The sequence below is a fragment of the Aotus nancymaae genome, unplaced genomic scaffold, assembly GCF_030222135.1.
Source record: "Aotus nancymaae isolate 86718 unplaced genomic scaffold, 86718_ANA_hifiasm-v0.15.2.pri h1tg000036l, whole genome shotgun sequence".
NCBI lineage: Eukaryota > Metazoa > Chordata > Mammalia > Primates > Aotidae > Aotus > Aotus nancymaae.
In genome coordinates, this window is record NW_026988450.1 from 14007853 (window position 1) to 14026560 (window position 18708).

Here is an 18708-nt window from a genome sequence, read left to right on the forward strand (position 1 = left end):
TAGTTTTTTCTCAGACTATTAATAGTAGTTATGTTTCAATGCTAGAAATAAGGAATTTCATGAGTTTTTGGTGGATCAACTATCAGTAGTTTATCGTTAATCATAGATCTTTGGGAGATACTTCTTCCATTCTTTAATTGTGAAGTCATCATTAAATTGGACAGAATTTTATTTACAGTTATTTCTTGGTATATACAAGGGATTGTTCCAGGACCCCCATGAATACCAAAATCTGCACGTACTCAAGTTCTGCAGTCATCCCTCACTCCATATAGGCAGGTTTTATATCCCTTGAAAACTGAATTTTTTGTGTCTTTGGTTGAAATAATCCAAATTATAAGTGGACTCCTGCAGTTCAAACCAATAGTGTTAAAGAGTCAGCTGTTTTTATCTTTTTCTTCAGCAAATACGTGATAAGTAGCATATATATTTAACTTTAGGTGGATATGAAATTTCTTGTTTCTAGAGTAATTTAAATTATTTAATTATTTCTTTTTAGTAGTTTATTTTAATCTTGACATGTAATTTCTTAATTTAAAATATGTATGTCCAAGGAAGAAAATATTATTTCATGAAAAGAGAGCTGCAGCTGCTGAAGAAAGTCAGTTAAGTACCTCAAATGACCCTGTTCTTCCATAAGGGTCATTTGAGGTGCTTAACTGACTTTTTTTTAATCTATAAAAATCTGTTTGATATTTTACCCTACTCATACAATGAATATTGTTGAAGTTAGGGAAGGATGTCACAGTTCCATTCTCTATAGTAGGGATAGTGTTTGGTCTGTTGTGAATTACTCTCATAGTTACTTATAACTGACTGCCTAACAAATTTCTCCAAAACAACATACAGTTTACAATTTTTGCGTGCCAGAAATCTGGACACAGCTTTTCTGGGTCCTCAGCTTTAGGGTCTCTCACAAGGCTGCAGTCAAGGCTAGGCTTGAGGTCTCATTGTGGATACTTGGCTGGTGAAGGATCTGCTTCAATACTCATGTGATTTTTGGCAGAATTCAGTTTCTCAAGGGTTGTTGGACTAAGAGCCTTGGTTCCTGTTAGCTGTATGCCAGAGGTTGCCAATACTCTGTTCCTTGCCACATGTGACTTTCCCACAGGAGGGCTTGCTTCATCAAAGAGAGCAAGCTGAGAGCGCAATAGAGTAAGCTGAGGAGGCAATAGCTAGCAGGACAGAAGTCACAGTCTTTTGTAACTTAATTACAGAAATGACATCCTGTCTGCCTCTGCTGATTTTAAAAAAAAAATTAAATTTATTTCTTTTAATTTTAATTTTTAAATTTATTTTTAATTTTTAAATTTCTTTCATTTTTCTATTTTGTTCTTTTAGATACTGGGGATTGAACCCCTGCTGAATTCTGTTAATTAGAAGCGAGTCTACTCATTGGGTCCAGGCCACACTTGGGAGGGGATTTTACAAGGGTGTGAAGACCTAGATGTAGAAACCATTGTGGTACTACCTGCCACAACTCTTTTCATCCTTTTTATGGGTGGACCATATATATGGTTGTATCAAATCATGGTACCTGATTTGTATTTGTGGTGGTCTGGCAGTATTTATTATAATTATCAGGTCTTCAAATTTTTATTTGTAAACTGAAAAATTAGGTTAAATTAAAATTAATTTTTCAATTAAAAATTTTTTTCTTTATCCCTAGCAAATATAATTTTGATTGGGAGTTTTCAAGGAGTCAAGTGGAATTTTTAAGATGGGCCTTGAATGATAATATGTAGGATTTCCTAATAAAGTCAAGACAGGCATTTAAAGCCTAGGGTAATGTGATATGTTGAAATAATCTAATAGCTAAGACTTAGGAAGGGGAGACAGTACAGAAAAAGAAATAAAGTTGGAAAGATAAATCACAAGTTGAAGAAATCTTTATTCAGCAGGCATTTTTGAACATGCTAGACACTTAAGGGATAGAGCTCATTAAGAAAATTTCTGTCTTCAAGGAGCTAAAGTCTGATAGTATTGAGGCATCATTTTTAAAGTTTTTAAGTAAGGAAGTTACATACAAATTAGATATGCTGAAGAGTCACTTTAGAACTATCTAAGCCATCAATCAAACAAGGATTGCAAAGAGTAACAGAAGTATCTTAGCCATTACATGTGTTTATATAGAGATTTACAGCCAGGTGTGGTGACTCATGCCTGTGATCCCATGATTTTGGGAAAGCAAGGCGGGAGGATCCCTTGAGGCCAGGAGTTCTAGACCTTGATGGCCAACATAGTGAGACCCTGTCTCTGTATTTAGAATTAAAATAAATAAATAAATAAATATTTACATTATGTTTTCAGTTACATAGGAAATTATGTGAATGCCAGTAAAACCTTTATTTTACTATTTCTTCATTTTGTTAGTTAGCATAAGTAACATTATATGCATAAAATTGTACTTATTGTTGGTTTCTATTTAATAGATATAACTTACCAGATGTTGAATTAATCATTTTCATTGTAGAGAATCCTCACCAAAGTTTACATTGCACTCTAATTTCTGAGTGAAATTGACTTCTGTCTCTTGGCAGAAAACTGAATTTATTGAAAGATGATTCAGCGCTAGTATTGTCTGTATTTGACACGCTTGATGTGCTTTCTGCTGAATTACAAATAATGTGAGGGAATAGAAAAAAGCATAGTAAAAATCTACAATTAGAGAACTAGGCTATGCAAGCTATTAGTGAACAATTCTGCATGTGAAAGACAGTCTAGAATATAATAATTGTTTTTATTTGCTCAAAAAGAGCCCAACATTTGGCATCCCAAATAGAATCACATATCCATTCCTTTTGCTTGGCTTTTAAAGCCTCTTTACCAGGTCATTTTTCCTTAGATTTCTCCCAGCATACATCTTATATTCTATTAAACCTATGTCACCATGTATTTAGATCCTGTAAGTTCTTTTCTTAACTGTGTTCCCTCATTCAACAGATAAATAATAAAGGGTTCCAGTAAGCCACCAAAGATAAATAACCCTTACTTTGTAGAACTCAATCTACTTAGAGGTTTATTTCCTCTCTGGAGAATTTTGTAATTCTAGAACCTCATTAAAATGTAAATGTAAGTTTAAGAAATTTGAAGCATTGATTTCCAAACACAGAAAACCCCTCCATCCCCAAAACATTATCATTGTTCTTTCCCCTGATGACTATATAGTTTTGAAATTAGTTTTACAGTGTAGAATTGGTTTGTTTCCTTTATAATTTTGTCTTTTGCTTTTTTTTTTTGAGACGGAGTCTGGCTCTGTCACCAGACTGGAGTATAGTGGCACAATCTCGGCTCACTGCAATCTCCGCCTCCTGGGTTCAAGCAATTCTTCTGTCTCAGCCTCCCGAGTAGCTGGAACTACAGGCGTTCACCACCACACCCAGCTAATTTTTGTATTTTTTAGTAGAGACGGGGTTTCACCATGTTGACCAGGATGGTCTCGATCTCTTGACCTCGTGATCCACCTGCCTTGGCCTCCCAAAGTGCTGGGATTACAGGCATGAGCCACCGCTCCCAGCCTCTTTTGCTTTTTTAATGCTGAAGGATCCATCCTGTTCTTGGGACACTGGATGCTAGAAGCTTATCTAAGTATTATAGCACTTTAAAGATGGACATATGTGCAGGCTTTTGAGCAGCTAGGGTTTTAGCTGTTACTGTTCTTGTTGTAGTCTTTTTTTCTTTTGAGATGGAGTCTCATTCTTGTTGCCCAGGCTGGAGTACAGTGGTGTGATCTTGGCCCACTGCAACCTCTGGCTCCCAGGTTCAAGTGATTCTCCTGCCTCAGTCTCCTGAGTAGCTGGGATTACAGGCCCCCACCACTATACCCGGCTAATTTTTTTGTATTTTTAGTAGAGAAGGGGTTTCACCATGTTGTTCAGGATGGTCTTGAACTCCTGACCTTAGGTGAGCCACCTGTCTTGGCCTCCCAAAGAGCTGGGATTACAGGGTTGAGCCACTGCACCTGGCCCTTGTTCTACTCTTTAGCATGAAATTTTTTAGACCTATCAGCCACCTATGCAGATTTCATTGCTGATAAGTCATTAATTTTCCTAAATAATTGAATTTATTGGATGTTTTAACTTCATTGTTTATGAACATTGTCTTTCTCTTGAAACATGCACACTGTACTTTTTTCTTTTTTTCTTTCTTTTTTTAAAAATGGGTTTCACCATGATGGCCAGGCTGGTCTTGAACTCCTGACCTCAGGTGATCCACCCACCTCGGCCTCCCAAACTGCTAGGATTACAGGCGTGAGCCACTGCACCTGGCCATTTTTTTCTTTTATTAATTTTAAAATGCAGTCTGCTGGGCATGGTGACTCATGCCTGTAATGTCAGCCTTTTGGGTGGCTAAGGCGGGCAGATCACCTGAGATCAGGAGTTTGAGACCAGTGTGGCCAACATGGTGAAACCCTGTCTCTACTAAAAATACAAACATTAGCTGGGCGTGGTGGCAGGCACTTGTGATTCCAGCTACTCGAGAGGCTTGAGGCACGAGAGTCGCTTGAACCCGGGAGGCAGAGGTTGCAGTGAGCTGAGATCGTGCTACTGCACTCCAGCCTGGGTGATGAGTGAAACTCCGTCTCAAAAAAAAAAAATAAATAATGCAGTCAGATATATTCCCTGACTTTAACTTTTGGGTGAAATTTCAGTAACACTTTTAATCCTTATAAACAATAAAGATAAGCAGGACGACCAACAAAATAATAATACCTTGTATAATATATATACACACATATATATTCATATTTCTGCAATATGATATTTGTTATTTGGTAGTTGTAGGCAAGTTGTAGTTTTCTAAATTTAGTGATATTTTTTAAAACTTTAAATGTTTCAGAGATTACAGAGAATTTCTGTATATTCTTTATTCATTTTCTTTAATATTAACACATAATCATAGTACATTTATTTAAACTAAGAAGTGAACATTGGTGCAATATTATTGTTAAATAAATTACAGAGGTTTTCCAGATTTTCACAGTTTTCTGTCTTCTATGTATAGATCTAGGCTGGATACTAACATTGCATTTAGTTGTTATGTCTTTCTTACTCTCCTATAAGCTGTTACAGTTTCTCTGTCTTGCTTTGTTTCCTATTACATTTTTAAAGAGTACTTGTCACGTATTTTGTAAGAGAGCCCTCAGTTTCGGTTTGGCTGATATTTTCTGATTCGACTGGGATTATGGATTTTTGAAATGTGTACCACAGAAGTGATGTGTCCTCTTCATCTTATCATATATAACTTATTACTAGTGATCTTAACTTTTGCATAAAGTGGTGTCTGCTATGTTTCTCCACCATAAAATGTTCTGTTTTCCCGTTTGTATTCTCTGTTCCTAGAGGCAAGTCTTGCACTGTGCAGCCTACACTCAGGAGGAGGAAATCAAGCCTCACCTTACTGCAGAGGAATATCAAAGACTGTGAAATTTGTTATCACCCTTCTGTTGTTGTTTTTTCTACTTCTGGAATATTCATTTTTGTCTTAGATCTATTCTGTTCTTATTCTTTTTCTTTGTGCTTTCCGTTTCTTTCTTTCTTTCTTTCTTTAAGATGAGTTTTCACCATGTTGGTCAGGCTGGTCTTGAACTTCCGACCTCAGGTGATCCGCCCGCCTTGGCCTCCAAAGTGCTTGGATTACAGGCGTGAGCCACCACGCCCGGCCTGTGCTTTCCGTTTCTTTCTTCCTGCTCTGTGATGTGAGGTATTTCTTGGGTTTAATATTCTACTCCACAATGAGGCAGTGACCATTTCTCCCTTAATTTATCTACTGAATTTTTGAATTTGAAAATCAAGATTCTAAGCTACAAATTTTTTGTGTGTGTTTGTTGCATTTTATATCAAATATCTGATTGCTTTCTCTCTTTTTTTGGATGTTCACTGTCTTCTTTTATTGTTACTTAGGTTCTCAGTGTCTCTTTTTCTTTTTCTTTTGAATGCTGTGGCCTTAGATACACAGTTACTTTTTCCCTTGTGGCTCATTTAGGCTCAGATCTGGTTACTGAAGTATTGCTAATAGTGATAAACCTATAGAAGATTACAAGGAAAATAAGTCATTTATCTGTTTTGTCTTGTTAAGGGCATGCAGTAGGCTCCACTTAGGACATTGAAGAAGGTCTTTGTTTTCAGGCTCTTTCCTAGTTTGAAGATAAGGGAAGTCTTAGCTCATGTGTTAACCTCTGTGAAAAAGACAGGAGTTGGCAGTAAACTTCTTTCTGGGCTCATTTCCATATGCCAAATTCTGATCTTCACTCTAGAATCCTATGCTGGTCTCCAGTGTATTTCCTAAGTTCAGGGTAGAGAGGAAGCCCTGTACCACTCAGTTTTCCTCAAGAGATTCAGCCCTCAAATTTCAGAATCTGTCTCAAGTGTCTAAAACTATACCTAGGGGCTTAGTCCTTCTCCAGGTGTATGGCTATTTTTGTGTAATTCGAGTTTCCTTTATCCCTGAGTTACTTTCCAGCAACACGCCAGTACATGTAATTATGTTAACTATGTAATACCTCATTATGTAATAACCAGTACATGTAATTATGATGTGATAAATGTGTAATACCTTATTATATAATAACATGGAAAGTTAGTAATATCACTGATAGCTCATCATTTCTTTCTTTCTTGTTTTTTTTTTGAGACAGAGTCTGGCTCTGTTGCCTGGCTGGAGTGCAGTGGTGCAGTCTTGGCTCACTGCAACCTCCACCTTTGTGGGTTCAAGCAATTCTCCTGCTTCAGCTTCCTGAGTAGCTGGGATTACAGGTGTGTGCCAGCATGCCCAGCTGATTTTTGTATTTTTAGTAAAGACAGGGTTTCCTCATGTTGGCCAGGCGGATCTTGAACTCCTGACCTCAGGTGATCTACCCACCTTGACTTCCCAAAGTGCTGGGATTACAGGTGTGAGCCACTGTGCCCAGCTGCTCATTATTTCTTAGTCTCACATTTTTAGTGGTCTGTAGCTGATAGTACATAGATAATTATATTAAAATATTTTAATAGTAACACTTTTGGGAACAGTCCATCTTGGTAATATAAATGTGGGTTTTTTTTTTTTTGGTCTTAAAGCAGAGGTTCTTAGAAAATGTATCATAAACTTTTAGAGGACTTGAGTTCCGTTGATGGACTTTTACCATGCACAGAGGACTTTGAAATTTGTATTCCATTTGGACATTTTTCTCCTGTCTGCAAACTCATGTGTCCAGTTGCCTATTTGACATCTTTAGTTGTCTCATAAGCAGCCTAAATTTAATGTAACTCATGTTTTTTTGCCTGCTCCAAACTTTGTCTTAGTAGAGGAGAGGGTATGATACCACTCTCTTTTCAGTTGTTTCGGCCAAAAGTTCTGGACTCCTCCTTGATATTCGTTCTTTCCAACCCCTTATCTAATCCATTAGTAAGTCTTGATGGCTTTGCTTTCAAATGTGTAATGAATCCAAGCACTTCTTACTAACTTCACCTTTTTAAAGTTGTTAATTTTGTCTTAACCATTCAGATTTATCGACATATTGGCTTGTTAACATTTTCATTTACTAATAATATTAATAAGTCTTTGTATCAAGACTTCATTTTTAAAAAATGAGCCATTTCGGAGACTTTTCTATTGTTTTTTTTTTTCCCTTCTAAAACACAGGCTTTTAATTTTTCTTTTTTAACTTTTTTTTTTTTTTAATTTCCATTATGGTGTTTTTGGAGACTTTAATGTTTTAGAATTTCCAAACTTGGGTTTTTCCTTGTTACCTGTTTTTTGTTTTTTGTTTTTTGAGACGAAGTTTCACTCTTGTTACCCAGGCTGGAGTGCAGTGGTGCGATCTCGGCTCACTTCAACCTCCACCTCCTGGGTTCAGGCAATTCTCCTGCCTCAGCTTCCTGAGTAGCTGGGATTACAGGCGCGCACCACTGTGCTCAGCTAATTTTTTGTATTTTTAGTAGAGACGGGGTTTCGCCATGTTGACCAGGATGGTCTCGATCTCTTGACCTCGTGATCCACCCGCCTCGGCCTCCCAAAGTGCTGGGATTACAGGCGTGAGCCACCGCGCCCAGCCCTGTTACCTGTTTTGTTTCCAAAATTTATGTCAGAAAATGTGATCTGTATGATACTAATTCTTTGCCATTTCTTAAGATTCACTTGATAGTTGCTCATTGTGTACCTTGGGTAGGATGTGTAGCTTGTAATAATTTGTCTCAGTTTTCTGTATTCCATGTACTCAATCTGTATTTTTACTAATGTGTAAATGTGTTGTTTTTGTGCTGTCTTAGAAATTTGTCAGCTTCCTCTTGTACTAGACAACTTATTAATATATTTAAAATTGTAGTTTTAGTTTAGTATTGTCATAGCTTTTCAAAAACTGTTATACAGCATGTGGTGAACATTTTGTCTCCAACAGTGGGTTTTGGCTTAAGTCCACCGTCTGATATTAGTATAGTCGTATGAGTCTTTTCATTTGCTTTGTGGTGTTGTATGTCTTCACTAATCTTAACTTCTGTTTCCTTATGTTTTAGGTTTATTTCTTATAAATCATGTATAACAGGATTTTAAAGTTTTCTTAGCTGATACCTGGTTTCATTGATGACTCTGCATTTATCGTGACTCCTAGTTTAAATTTGTAAATGATATAAATGTTCATTTCTACCGTCTTATTTTGTGTTTTCTAATCTAGATTTTTCAAACTCATTCTTCCTTTTCTGTCCTTTTGGGGCATTTCCTTTATTCTCCCCTTGTCCATTGAGTTGGAAGTTATAAATTATGTATATAGTTGTATTATATATGTAATCTATATATGTTAGTGATTTAGTTACAGTACATAGTTGATTAGTATTCAAATTGAAACAGCATAACAAATGGTCCTCATTGTTATATCTGATCATCTCACTTGCGTTAAACCAGTCTTTGTCTAACTTATCCTTAAAAAGAGTTGCATTTTTTTTCCTGTGGTTTCTAGGACTCTTCATGGAGTTGAGAAATTTCTTAAGTTTTGGTCTGGGGAGAATGAGCAGTATACCCTCACATCTTTTTACTTCATTTCTCTATATATTTCATATCTAGCTAACTAGAGTGTGCTTCCAAATTGCTCATTCAAAGCTATTTGTTTCCTTCAGCAGTGAATTAAACTTTCTTTCTTTATGTTTCAACTGGTTTGTGAAATGTTTTAGGACCTTTGTAAAATCAGACTACAGCTTCATGGTACCAAATTCTTGTTTTATCGTTTCTTCCTTTGCTGATATTGTGAGATTTTTGTTTTTGTTTACTCTTTTGAAACGTGCTTAATCTTGCTAGCTGTGTCTGTTTTTGTTATTTTAATCTTTCATTTCAGTGTATCTCACTGATACTCATTAGTCTATGAAATAGTTTCTTTTATAGTTATGTAGTAGTAGGACATTTCTTTTAATAGCTTTATGTATGAAATAATGCTCTTCAAGTTCCAGGAATGTATTAAAATGAAAAAGAAAGGACTTTTAGTAACAAGGAGAACTGAGGTTCTCTTTGAAATTTAAAATACAGTTTTTAGGTGGTGTCACAGAGGATGGAAAACTAAATTGACCACTTGTAAAATATGATTTGTATTTATTATAGAACATGTTTTACTCATTTACAAAAATAAAAAGAGTAGCAAAAGCAAAGTAAGAGTCTTATAATGTATTAGACACCAGTGGTTTTCAAAATGTGGTGTCTGGGCCAGCAGTCCAGAATCACCTTTGAACTTGTTAGAAATTCAGATTCTCAGGTTCTACTTCAGAGCTCTGGGGCCCAGATGTGCCATCCAGGTAAGTGACTCTGATACTTGTTTTAGAACCACTAAGTTACACATTAAATCAAGGTTGTACAGACTACTTGATGTGTTCAGTTAATAGGCATGTACAATGCTAGTCTTTTTTTTTTTATCAGAAGTGTTATAGATAAATACTTGGTTACTAATAAACATTAATTCGGTTTAACTTTTGTTCAAGTAGTTTTTGCTTTCTAAAATAGGAATTATAATTTTTCTCTCAATTATGTCGTTAGCTAGCATTCAGCTGAATTTGTCTAATACTCATCTTACTTTTTTTTTTTCTTTGAGATGGAGTTTTGCTCTTGTTGCCCAGGCTGGAGTGCAGTGGCGTGATCTCGGCTCACGCCAACCTCTGCCTGCTGGGTTCAAGCAATTCTCGTGCCTCAGCCTCCCTAGTAGCTGGGATTACAGGCATCTACCACCATGTCCAGCTTATTTTTGTATTTTTAGTAGAGAACAGGGTTCATCATGTTGGTCAGGCTGATCTTGAACTCCTGACCTCAGGTGATCCAACTGCCTCGGCCTTCCAAAGTGCTGGGATTATAGTCATGAGCCATGGCGCATGGCCTTATCTTACTTTTTAATGTGAAATGTTATAGGTGCTGAATGAGAGTGTAAGATACAGAGGAAATTTGTGATTCAAAGTATTTTTTTTTTATTAATTTGAAATTTTCATTGAATTCAATTGTACTACAATTTAATGCAACTTTTAACCTTTTTCTCCTTCTTCTACCTCAGCCAATAGTTTTTAGTCTGTTTGACACCTCAAGATCAAAAACTCATTGAAAGGACTGAAAAGACGTTATATTCTCACCATAAACAAAATCCTGTGGGATGGTAGGGATGTGGAGAGGATCTATACTCTCCTGAAATAATAGGTCTTTGTGTTTGAGAGTTCTTTATTTAAAGTGTTTTTTGGAAGTAATCTCACTATGGTATATAGAGGTAATTGTCAATTGTTTTGAATTACTTGAATTGTATTTGAATTACATTTGAATTTTATATGGAGATGATTTACATTATGTATGAATATAGTTTAAATCTTTAAACAATGTGAGTTTTTCATCATAATTCTTTCTGTTTTTCTTTCAGGAGAGAAATAGAAACAAACAATAATCGTATGGAGATGTCTTGTTACAATTACAACACTAATGATGTAGACTCTGGAAATGCCTAATAAGTCAAAGAAGACGTTATTAAAGCTTTTTTTCTGCTTAAGGTGACATCTTTGAACACTTTAACACAAAATTGACTCTTGTAATGGTTTTCATCATCGCATCTGCCCTTATACTCTCACCAAACACACTTGAGAACTGTAACTTCGTCAAGCACTTTCTGTCCTGAATCTTTTACCAGTATCTGCTGTCTTTTGTAATTATGCATCCTAGCTAAGGCACAGAAGACTGAATGAATGCAAGGATTCATTAACTCTTTGAATTTGTTAAATACTAACAGTTAACCATTAGAAGTGGTTCAATGATGTAAGAGTCACACTGCTTCAACTTTTTCTTTGTTGTAGTTTTTAAATTGTCGATTTTTAGCTATTTGACAGATTAAAAGCAAAATAATCATGCCATATTTAGTCCTGGAGTTCAAGTCTAAATGTTTATGTGAAAAATTATTGTAGTAAACTTTTAATATGGCAAAGCAACCTTAAGCTCTATTTTAGCCAAATGAAACATAATCTGAAATTATATTAGAACATTTCCCTTGTCTTCAAACTGTTTGGTGTAACAGAATATTGATATGCAGCTTGGTGGATTTCACCAGTTAATGCACATTCTTCTTCCCTCCTCCCCCCATTAATATGTATACTGAAAAATGTGCATTTGTCTGAGGAATTATTTTGTTTGCTACCACTTAATGAATCTCAAAATTTTGAGTAAATGTACCTCAGTCTAATCAGACTTTTTATGACCTTTATAACTACATTTAAAACCCTTAATTCCTATTTCTGGGTGTTTGCGAGCCTGATTGCTATCATGAAGTAAAAATTTATTACTCTAGGTATTCACTAGCTAAATAAACATAGTTCTTGTTTAGCAAGCATATATTGTTCCTCAGCTCTTTTCTCCAGCTTTTGCAGTGTCCTGGCATCCTTAAAATACTTTGAAAATATGGCCTTGATCCATGGATTAAATCAGTATCTAAGTGAATGTGTTGATGTTTTATTGATCAGATCTATATAAGTGGGAATACAGCATATATCTGGATATTCTTATAGTTATCTTTTTAACATCTTATTTTTTTCATTAATTACATATCAACATTAATTTTGTATCTTGAAGCAAATTGATTTTGTGTAATTAAATGTGTCAAGCATCTGTATTAATTGATTTGATGGCATAAGGTTATGAAAATAATGTACTGCCCCAGGTATTACTATTTCAAAAGGAGAAAGCTATGTAGACAGATACATTAAGGGTGAAAATAGCAATACAGTAGATTTGAATACCTTGATGTTTTGCATTACTTCATTTATGTTTACATCATGTTTAGAAATGTTTTCATTTACTATGGTCTTTGGTCACTTTAGCTCAAAAACCTAGTGATGGATATTTCTTTGAGGCTTTCATTTATAAAATTTTGTTTTGTACAATGTTTTTTTTAAAATGTGCAAATACTGTATTCAAGTGAAAAAATACAGTATTTGTAGATAACCATAGCTACTACACAGTTCTTCGGTAGTCCCAGTATAGTTATATCAGTGTTTACTGAAGGGAACATCAAAATATTAATGGTATATTATAAAATAAAGACTTTCTTAAAGGAAAATTGCACCTATTTTACCTTTTTAAGAGTAAGCCATGAAATCTTGTAACATGTCTCTTAACTATTTATAATGAAAAGTGGCATTTGGGTATAGTCACCACAGCAATGTTCTACATCCCTGAAATTACATAGGTAGGACATGTCAAAGATGACTGTCGTCATTCTGGAGGTCCTATTAGAGAATACTATAAAAGGGCGACCTTGTAGGAAGGATCTGAGTCCTCCCCCTGAGGTTCTCTTTTTTCTTGGTGCTTTATTAGCAACTCTGGATATTTTTATAAAACTAGTTACATTATAAACGGTTTCAAACGTTTAATTTACATTAGGTTTTTATGTAAGAGTGTCTTGGAAGCACTCAGCAAGCAGACTGACTGCAATAGACTCAGACATGTGAAATAAATGTAATTGAGAGTCTATTCATGGTGAGGAGTACATCCCAGTGCCTTTAACCTGGATTTCTAATCTTAAGTGAAATGGGTGCAGCATTCCTTTGGGAAAAAAAAAAAAACACCATTTTTCTTTTCAAGTGATAATTTTGTGTTTTTCTCATATAAGTTTTCTCCAGAGCACCCACCTTCTCTTCCTTCTTGGTCTGTCATTATACTGCAAAATATTTTTCCTCTAAATGAAATTATTACAGGTTGTCTCAAGCACAACCAACTGAATGTCTCTTAACTATGGGGACCAAAAGGGAGAGAGCCTGGGGGCTACAAGAAGAGGCACATCATCAAATGTTTGATCACAAATTAAGACATTATTGGCCCAGCAAATTTCTTAATGTTTTTTTCGAGTTCTGGCTTGAATATTTCTTATTAAAGCAATTTTATGTGGGTATTTTATTTTGAAAGGTATTATAGTTTGTATATTTAACAGTAAGGAGGAAACTGTAACCAAATTAGTATTTCTCTATACATATTGGTACTTGAAGATTCCTTTCAAAAGAAACCCAACCTTTTCCTAATTTTAGTACTTAATTTCTCTTTTTAATTTAAGTGATCTTTCTAATTTGAAAGCTGTGTTCTTTTTGAATACCATGCATGGGAGTTAAGCTGATGTTAAAACAGTTTGCAATAAAAAAAAAAAGAATCAGCTTAAGTCATTTAATCATTTCAAGTGCATTCTGCATCCTTTAAAAATAAGTTTAAGAAATTTAAGAGAATTGTGTTTTCATTAAGTTTTGCATATCTTTTGTTATGCCATGTAAATTCCCTTTTTCGTATGATTAAAGGAAGGTTATGATAAAATGATTAGTTCATTTACATTCACTTGTAGCAATTACACAAGAATTTGAATTTTGTCGTGTTTGGGTTTGTTCATTCCTGTGAATGATGGTACAGTTAGGTGAGATTTTCTGTTATGGTACCCAAACTCACCATTTGGTCCTCTTTAATCTTTGAGGGTTTCAATAAAAATTGTTCACTCCTATCTGTGTTCTTTCCATTTTATCTTCATAAATATGTATTGCTTGCCAGAAAACGTTAACATTTTTGCCTACTCTGTTATGGATTTCCTGATTGACATACCTTTCACATACAAATAGATTATATCACTCCTTCTAGTTGACTGTTTAAGTAGAGGAATTAAACAGAGGGAGCATAACCGTTTACCCTATTTCTTATCCATTCCAAGGAGCTTATTGACTTACATGCTTTTAAACCTAAGCCTAGAGCAAAAGAGAAAGAGAAGACCTGTTTATTTTTGTAGCAGGAGGAAATAGTGGCAGCAGCTAATAATCCTAATCCCCCATTCTTGGTACCAAGGAATGCTTTTCTAACATTGTCTACAGTACCCTTTGGGAGTTTTTGTGGCTAGGATCATGGTGACTGTGGATGATGCACTGATTATTGCTGTGCTCTCTAAGGTTATTTGTTGAGATAGGAAAGCTACAGAATTGTTTTGTGTTGTCAAAACCAGCAGGCTTCCTGTAACACTGCTGGTCTGTGACCTGGACACAAGCTTAAAGAATCACTATCACTATAGTTGCCTACCCTGCAGCAGCAGCATCAGAATCCTCCCTTTTACTACTGGTTGTCTAGAGAGAACAAGGGTATATGTCTCATCAGCATATTAAAATCGAGGCCAATCAGTCATAGTTGGGGCCTAATTTGGCTTGGCTTTAGTGATACTGGATTTAATCATTCTAGTCTATGAACCAACGTATTCTTGAAGTCAGAAGTTAACTGGCAAATTCAGTTATCTTTGCTTTCTAATCACAGTACTTGCCATTGCATAATCTTGATGTATTATTTTCTCATTTCTCTTGGTGCAACAGTGAGAAAAAGAACTCTTTCTCTCTCTCTCTCCCGTATGTAGTACTAGCAGTTTAAATATAGGCTATTTAAATAGTGCACCAAACAGAATGTGTTACCTTTATAATTTTAGTTACCTGTATAACATTAGGACTAAATGTAAGTGAAAAATTGTTTTTGCAAAGCTTAGTGCTTTGAGGAAGGTTATGAATGCAAGGTTACTGGAGCATTCCCCACTTTTTTCTGCCACCCTACTTGTTCCTTCATAGAACACACCTAAAGATTTAGATACTAGAATGTTTCTTAAAACAGTATTAGATATTTCTAAGAGACCCGTCTATAACCAGAGTGGAATTACTGTCTGGGGGAAGATTGTAGTATTGGGAGTTGAAAGACCAGACCTAGTTATTTCTAACAAGTAGCCTCAACACTGATCAAATCGTTTATTTTTAGTATCCATATTAATAAAATCAGGAGGTTGGAGTAGAAAGCATCTAAAGTTCCTTGCTGTTCGATATTTTATAATTTAAATAGGTAGTTTTGTGGGCTATGCTTTATTCTAGCACTGGTGAATTATTTTTAAAGTGATGCTATATATATTCATATATAACACATGTTGGTTTCCAAATAGGATGTTACTTGGTTTTTTAAGAAATAGGGTCTCCTTTGGCTGCCCTGGCTTGTTTTGAACTCTGGGCTTCAAGTGATCTTCCTGCCTCAGAAAGTGCTGGGATTATAGGCATGAACCACTGCACCTGGCCAGTATGATTTTTAATAATCATCCTTTATTTTATTCAAAGTATATGTCATGAATAGCCCAGAAAATATTTATTGGTTGGAACTGATCAAATATGACTGCCACTTTCAGGGAATTATGATCCAGTGGTACAAAATTTTCATCTTTTCCAAGTGTTAGTAAAGAGAAACAAGAAAATATGTGTCCCAAAGAAATTTGAGCTGTTTTTTACATTCTGCCATTTCATATTTTATTTGTGTTGTTAAAATAGACCTTATTTTTTAGTAAAGTTTTACAGAAAAATTGCAAAGACCATACACAGAGTTCCTAGCACTCTGCACTCAGCACTATTAACATCTTACAAATGAATGAGCCCCAGTATACATTATCACTAACTAAAATGTGTGCTTTTGCAGAATTCCTGTTTTTATCTAATACTTGTTTTCTGGTTTGGGATTTCATCAAGGATACTGCAGTCACCTTTAGCTGTCATGTGTCCTTGGGTTCCTATTAGCTGTGATTGTTTCTCATTCTTGTTTTTGATGACCTTTATTGTGTTGAGACATACTCAGATAATTTTTTTAAGCTCCTATCTGCACCAGAACATACTAACATGGTGAGGAAACGATGTTAGTAAAGTGCCATTTCCATTGCATCAGATCAAAGATACATGCCACCAACTTTTTATGACTGTTGGTGTTGGACCTTGATCATCTGGCTGAAGTAGAGTTGGTTAGATTTCTCCACTTCCCCCCACCCACCTCCTTTCTGTACTGCGCTCTTTGGAAGGAAGTCACAGCCCACATTTGAATAGGACATTATGGTCTCTCTTATCCTGGTTGTTTCAGTGGGGAAGACAGGAATCTGTCTTCATACCTTTTGTCCGTGTCTCAGCAGGCTTGTGTGCCAATACATTTTTTTTCCTATATGTTTTTAAAACATCCTCTACCCGATTTTCCCCTGATTTTCAACATGACAGTTGGATATTGGAAGAATTGTAACGAAGACTTACTTATAAGTATTCCTTGAATTCTAATTGTGTGTATAATAAAGGGATTGAAGTAGTCATAGAGAATATTTAGATGAAAGCAAAATATCTTGATCTTACAGGTAGAAATAGGCATTCAGATTTAGCTGGGGGAGAAAAACGATAATTTATTATGGTTGTGGTTAGAATGGCGTATTCCCTTAGAAAAAAATACTCTAAAAATAGTTTGGCATCTGCTTTTTGATCGAATTCTTTTGAAATACTTTTGAGCCTGCTCTGTAATATAATGGTCAAGACCTCGGACTTTAAGAGACAGATTGATCTGTCCTGGAATCCTAGGCCCACTTCTTAACTACCTGTAAGCCTCAATTTTCTGGTCAATTAAAAAATATAAAAGAATGATAATAGAACCTATTCCAGAAGGGTTAAATGAGGTGATTATCAAGTGTTTAGTATGATCCTTGGACCCCTTTCAATTTACTTGTTAACTATCTTTTGTTTCTTTGGGAGAATTTAGAATTTATTGATTGCTATTGAAGATTTTTTTGCATAGTCTTTACTGCTTCTAGCAGCTTAGAGGTTGTAGTCAAAGTTAATTACTTTCAATTTGTAGAGTTACATCATTGAGATCCTGAGAACAACCACTGTATGAATAAAGCTTTGTTAAATTATAGCTTATCTTTTGTTTTTGCTACTTTTGATTTCCAGTGTTTTCAATGACGGCCATGGCTTTTCCAAGTAAAATATAGCAGCATAGAGCTTATCCTGCTAGAGCAGATGGCAGAACCAAAGGTGAATTAGATTAAAAGGAAAGCAAACATGGGGGAATAATGGTAAGAAAACCTATAAACAATAGAAGAAAATTAAACCAAAAATGAAAATTGGATAAAGAAGATGTATTTTGATTTGCTTATTACAAATGCCCCTTGATATTTAATGTCATTTAAATATATAAGTAAATTGTAAACACTTCATTTTGTCTGTTTGGTATCATTTCAGAATGGTGGAAACACTAATGCAGATGTGTAACTTCCATATTTCCTCAGTGAAGTTGTGCAACTTTAAAAGGAAGAGGTATTTGTTATACACAAACTTAGATGGCAATTCTATTCTAGTAAATACTCAAAAGGAAGATTACATCTTAAAGTTTACACATGAAATATGAAAGTTAGCTCCAGTATAATGCTGTTGCATGCTAATATTAAAGTTACTATCTCAACAAATATATTGTTATTACTACTTTGCTGGGTTAAGTGACTTGGTGTCCTCTGGAAAGCAGCCAGTGCTGAGATTACAATTGGTACTTGAATCTCAGCTATTTTCTAGTTTGCTCTTGTTTGTATGCCTTCCTAGAGTTATTTGTGGTTCTTTCTGAATTTGTTGATTCCAGTTATACTTGTTTTATTAGGAAATTTAAATATGTAAGTTGATAAAATGTGACTGAAAAAGAGTTGTTTCTAAGAAAACTAAGTTGACTACTTTGGAAACACCTGGTAAAGGTGAGTTGTCTGATTAGGTGGATGAGAACTATTAAAAGCTGTGGGACAATCACAAAAATGTAGAAGTTTTTATTTAATTTCTAAGTGTTTTTTCACTTCTCATTCCACTGAGAAATTAGAGGATACATAAGTATATCCTTCTCTGAAGGTGTGCTTCATAGAAGAAAAGTATTAAGGAATCAAAATAACAGACTTATTTAAAGAAAAAGTCTTGGACCTATATCAAATAATTGAATTAAAATGTCTGTTTTAATTTAAATTTTTAAGGTAGGTTTGTATCATTTAAAGTCCAAAAAACATTTTTCCTCTGCATTAAACAAGTTGAACATCTTCTGCATGTGGCTGCATGTGAACATATGTAATAATAAGCTGTTATGATATCTTTGTAAATAAACGTAATAAAAAGTATTCATGCCACTTAGAAAATATAATGTGCTAGCACATAATTAAGTGTCTAAACTGTAAGAACTGTTTGGAGAGAAGAAATGCACCCAACATCAAGTCTTGGTATCTAAATTAATTAATTGATTAATTCTAGACAGGGTCTGGCTCTGACACCCATGCTGGAATGCAGTGTGCGATCTTGGCTCACTGCAACGTGCACCTCCCCAGGATCAAGCGATCCTTTCACCTCAGCCTCCTGAGTAGCTGAGACTACAGGTCCGTGTCACCACGTCCAGTTAATTTTTTTTGTATTTCAGTAG

General features: G+C 35.1%; 1 protein-coding gene across 3 annotated transcripts in view; it reads left to right on the plus strand.

Annotated features, from left to right (window-relative positions):
• YTHDF3 (YTH N6-methyladenosine RNA binding protein F3) overlaps window positions 1-13957 on the plus strand; it is a 45415-nt gene extending 31458 nt beyond the window's left edge. For all 3 annotated transcript variants that reach the window (XM_012463713.3, XM_012463714.2, XM_012463712.2), the window contains one exon: window positions 10853-13957. In XM_012463713.3, the coding sequence (XP_012319136.1) occupies window positions 10853-10876 (24 nt within the window). In that variant the 3' untranslated portion in view covers window positions 10877-13957. The remainder of the gene's footprint in view (window positions 1-10852) is intronic.
• Window positions 13958-18708: the final 4751 nt, after the last annotated feature.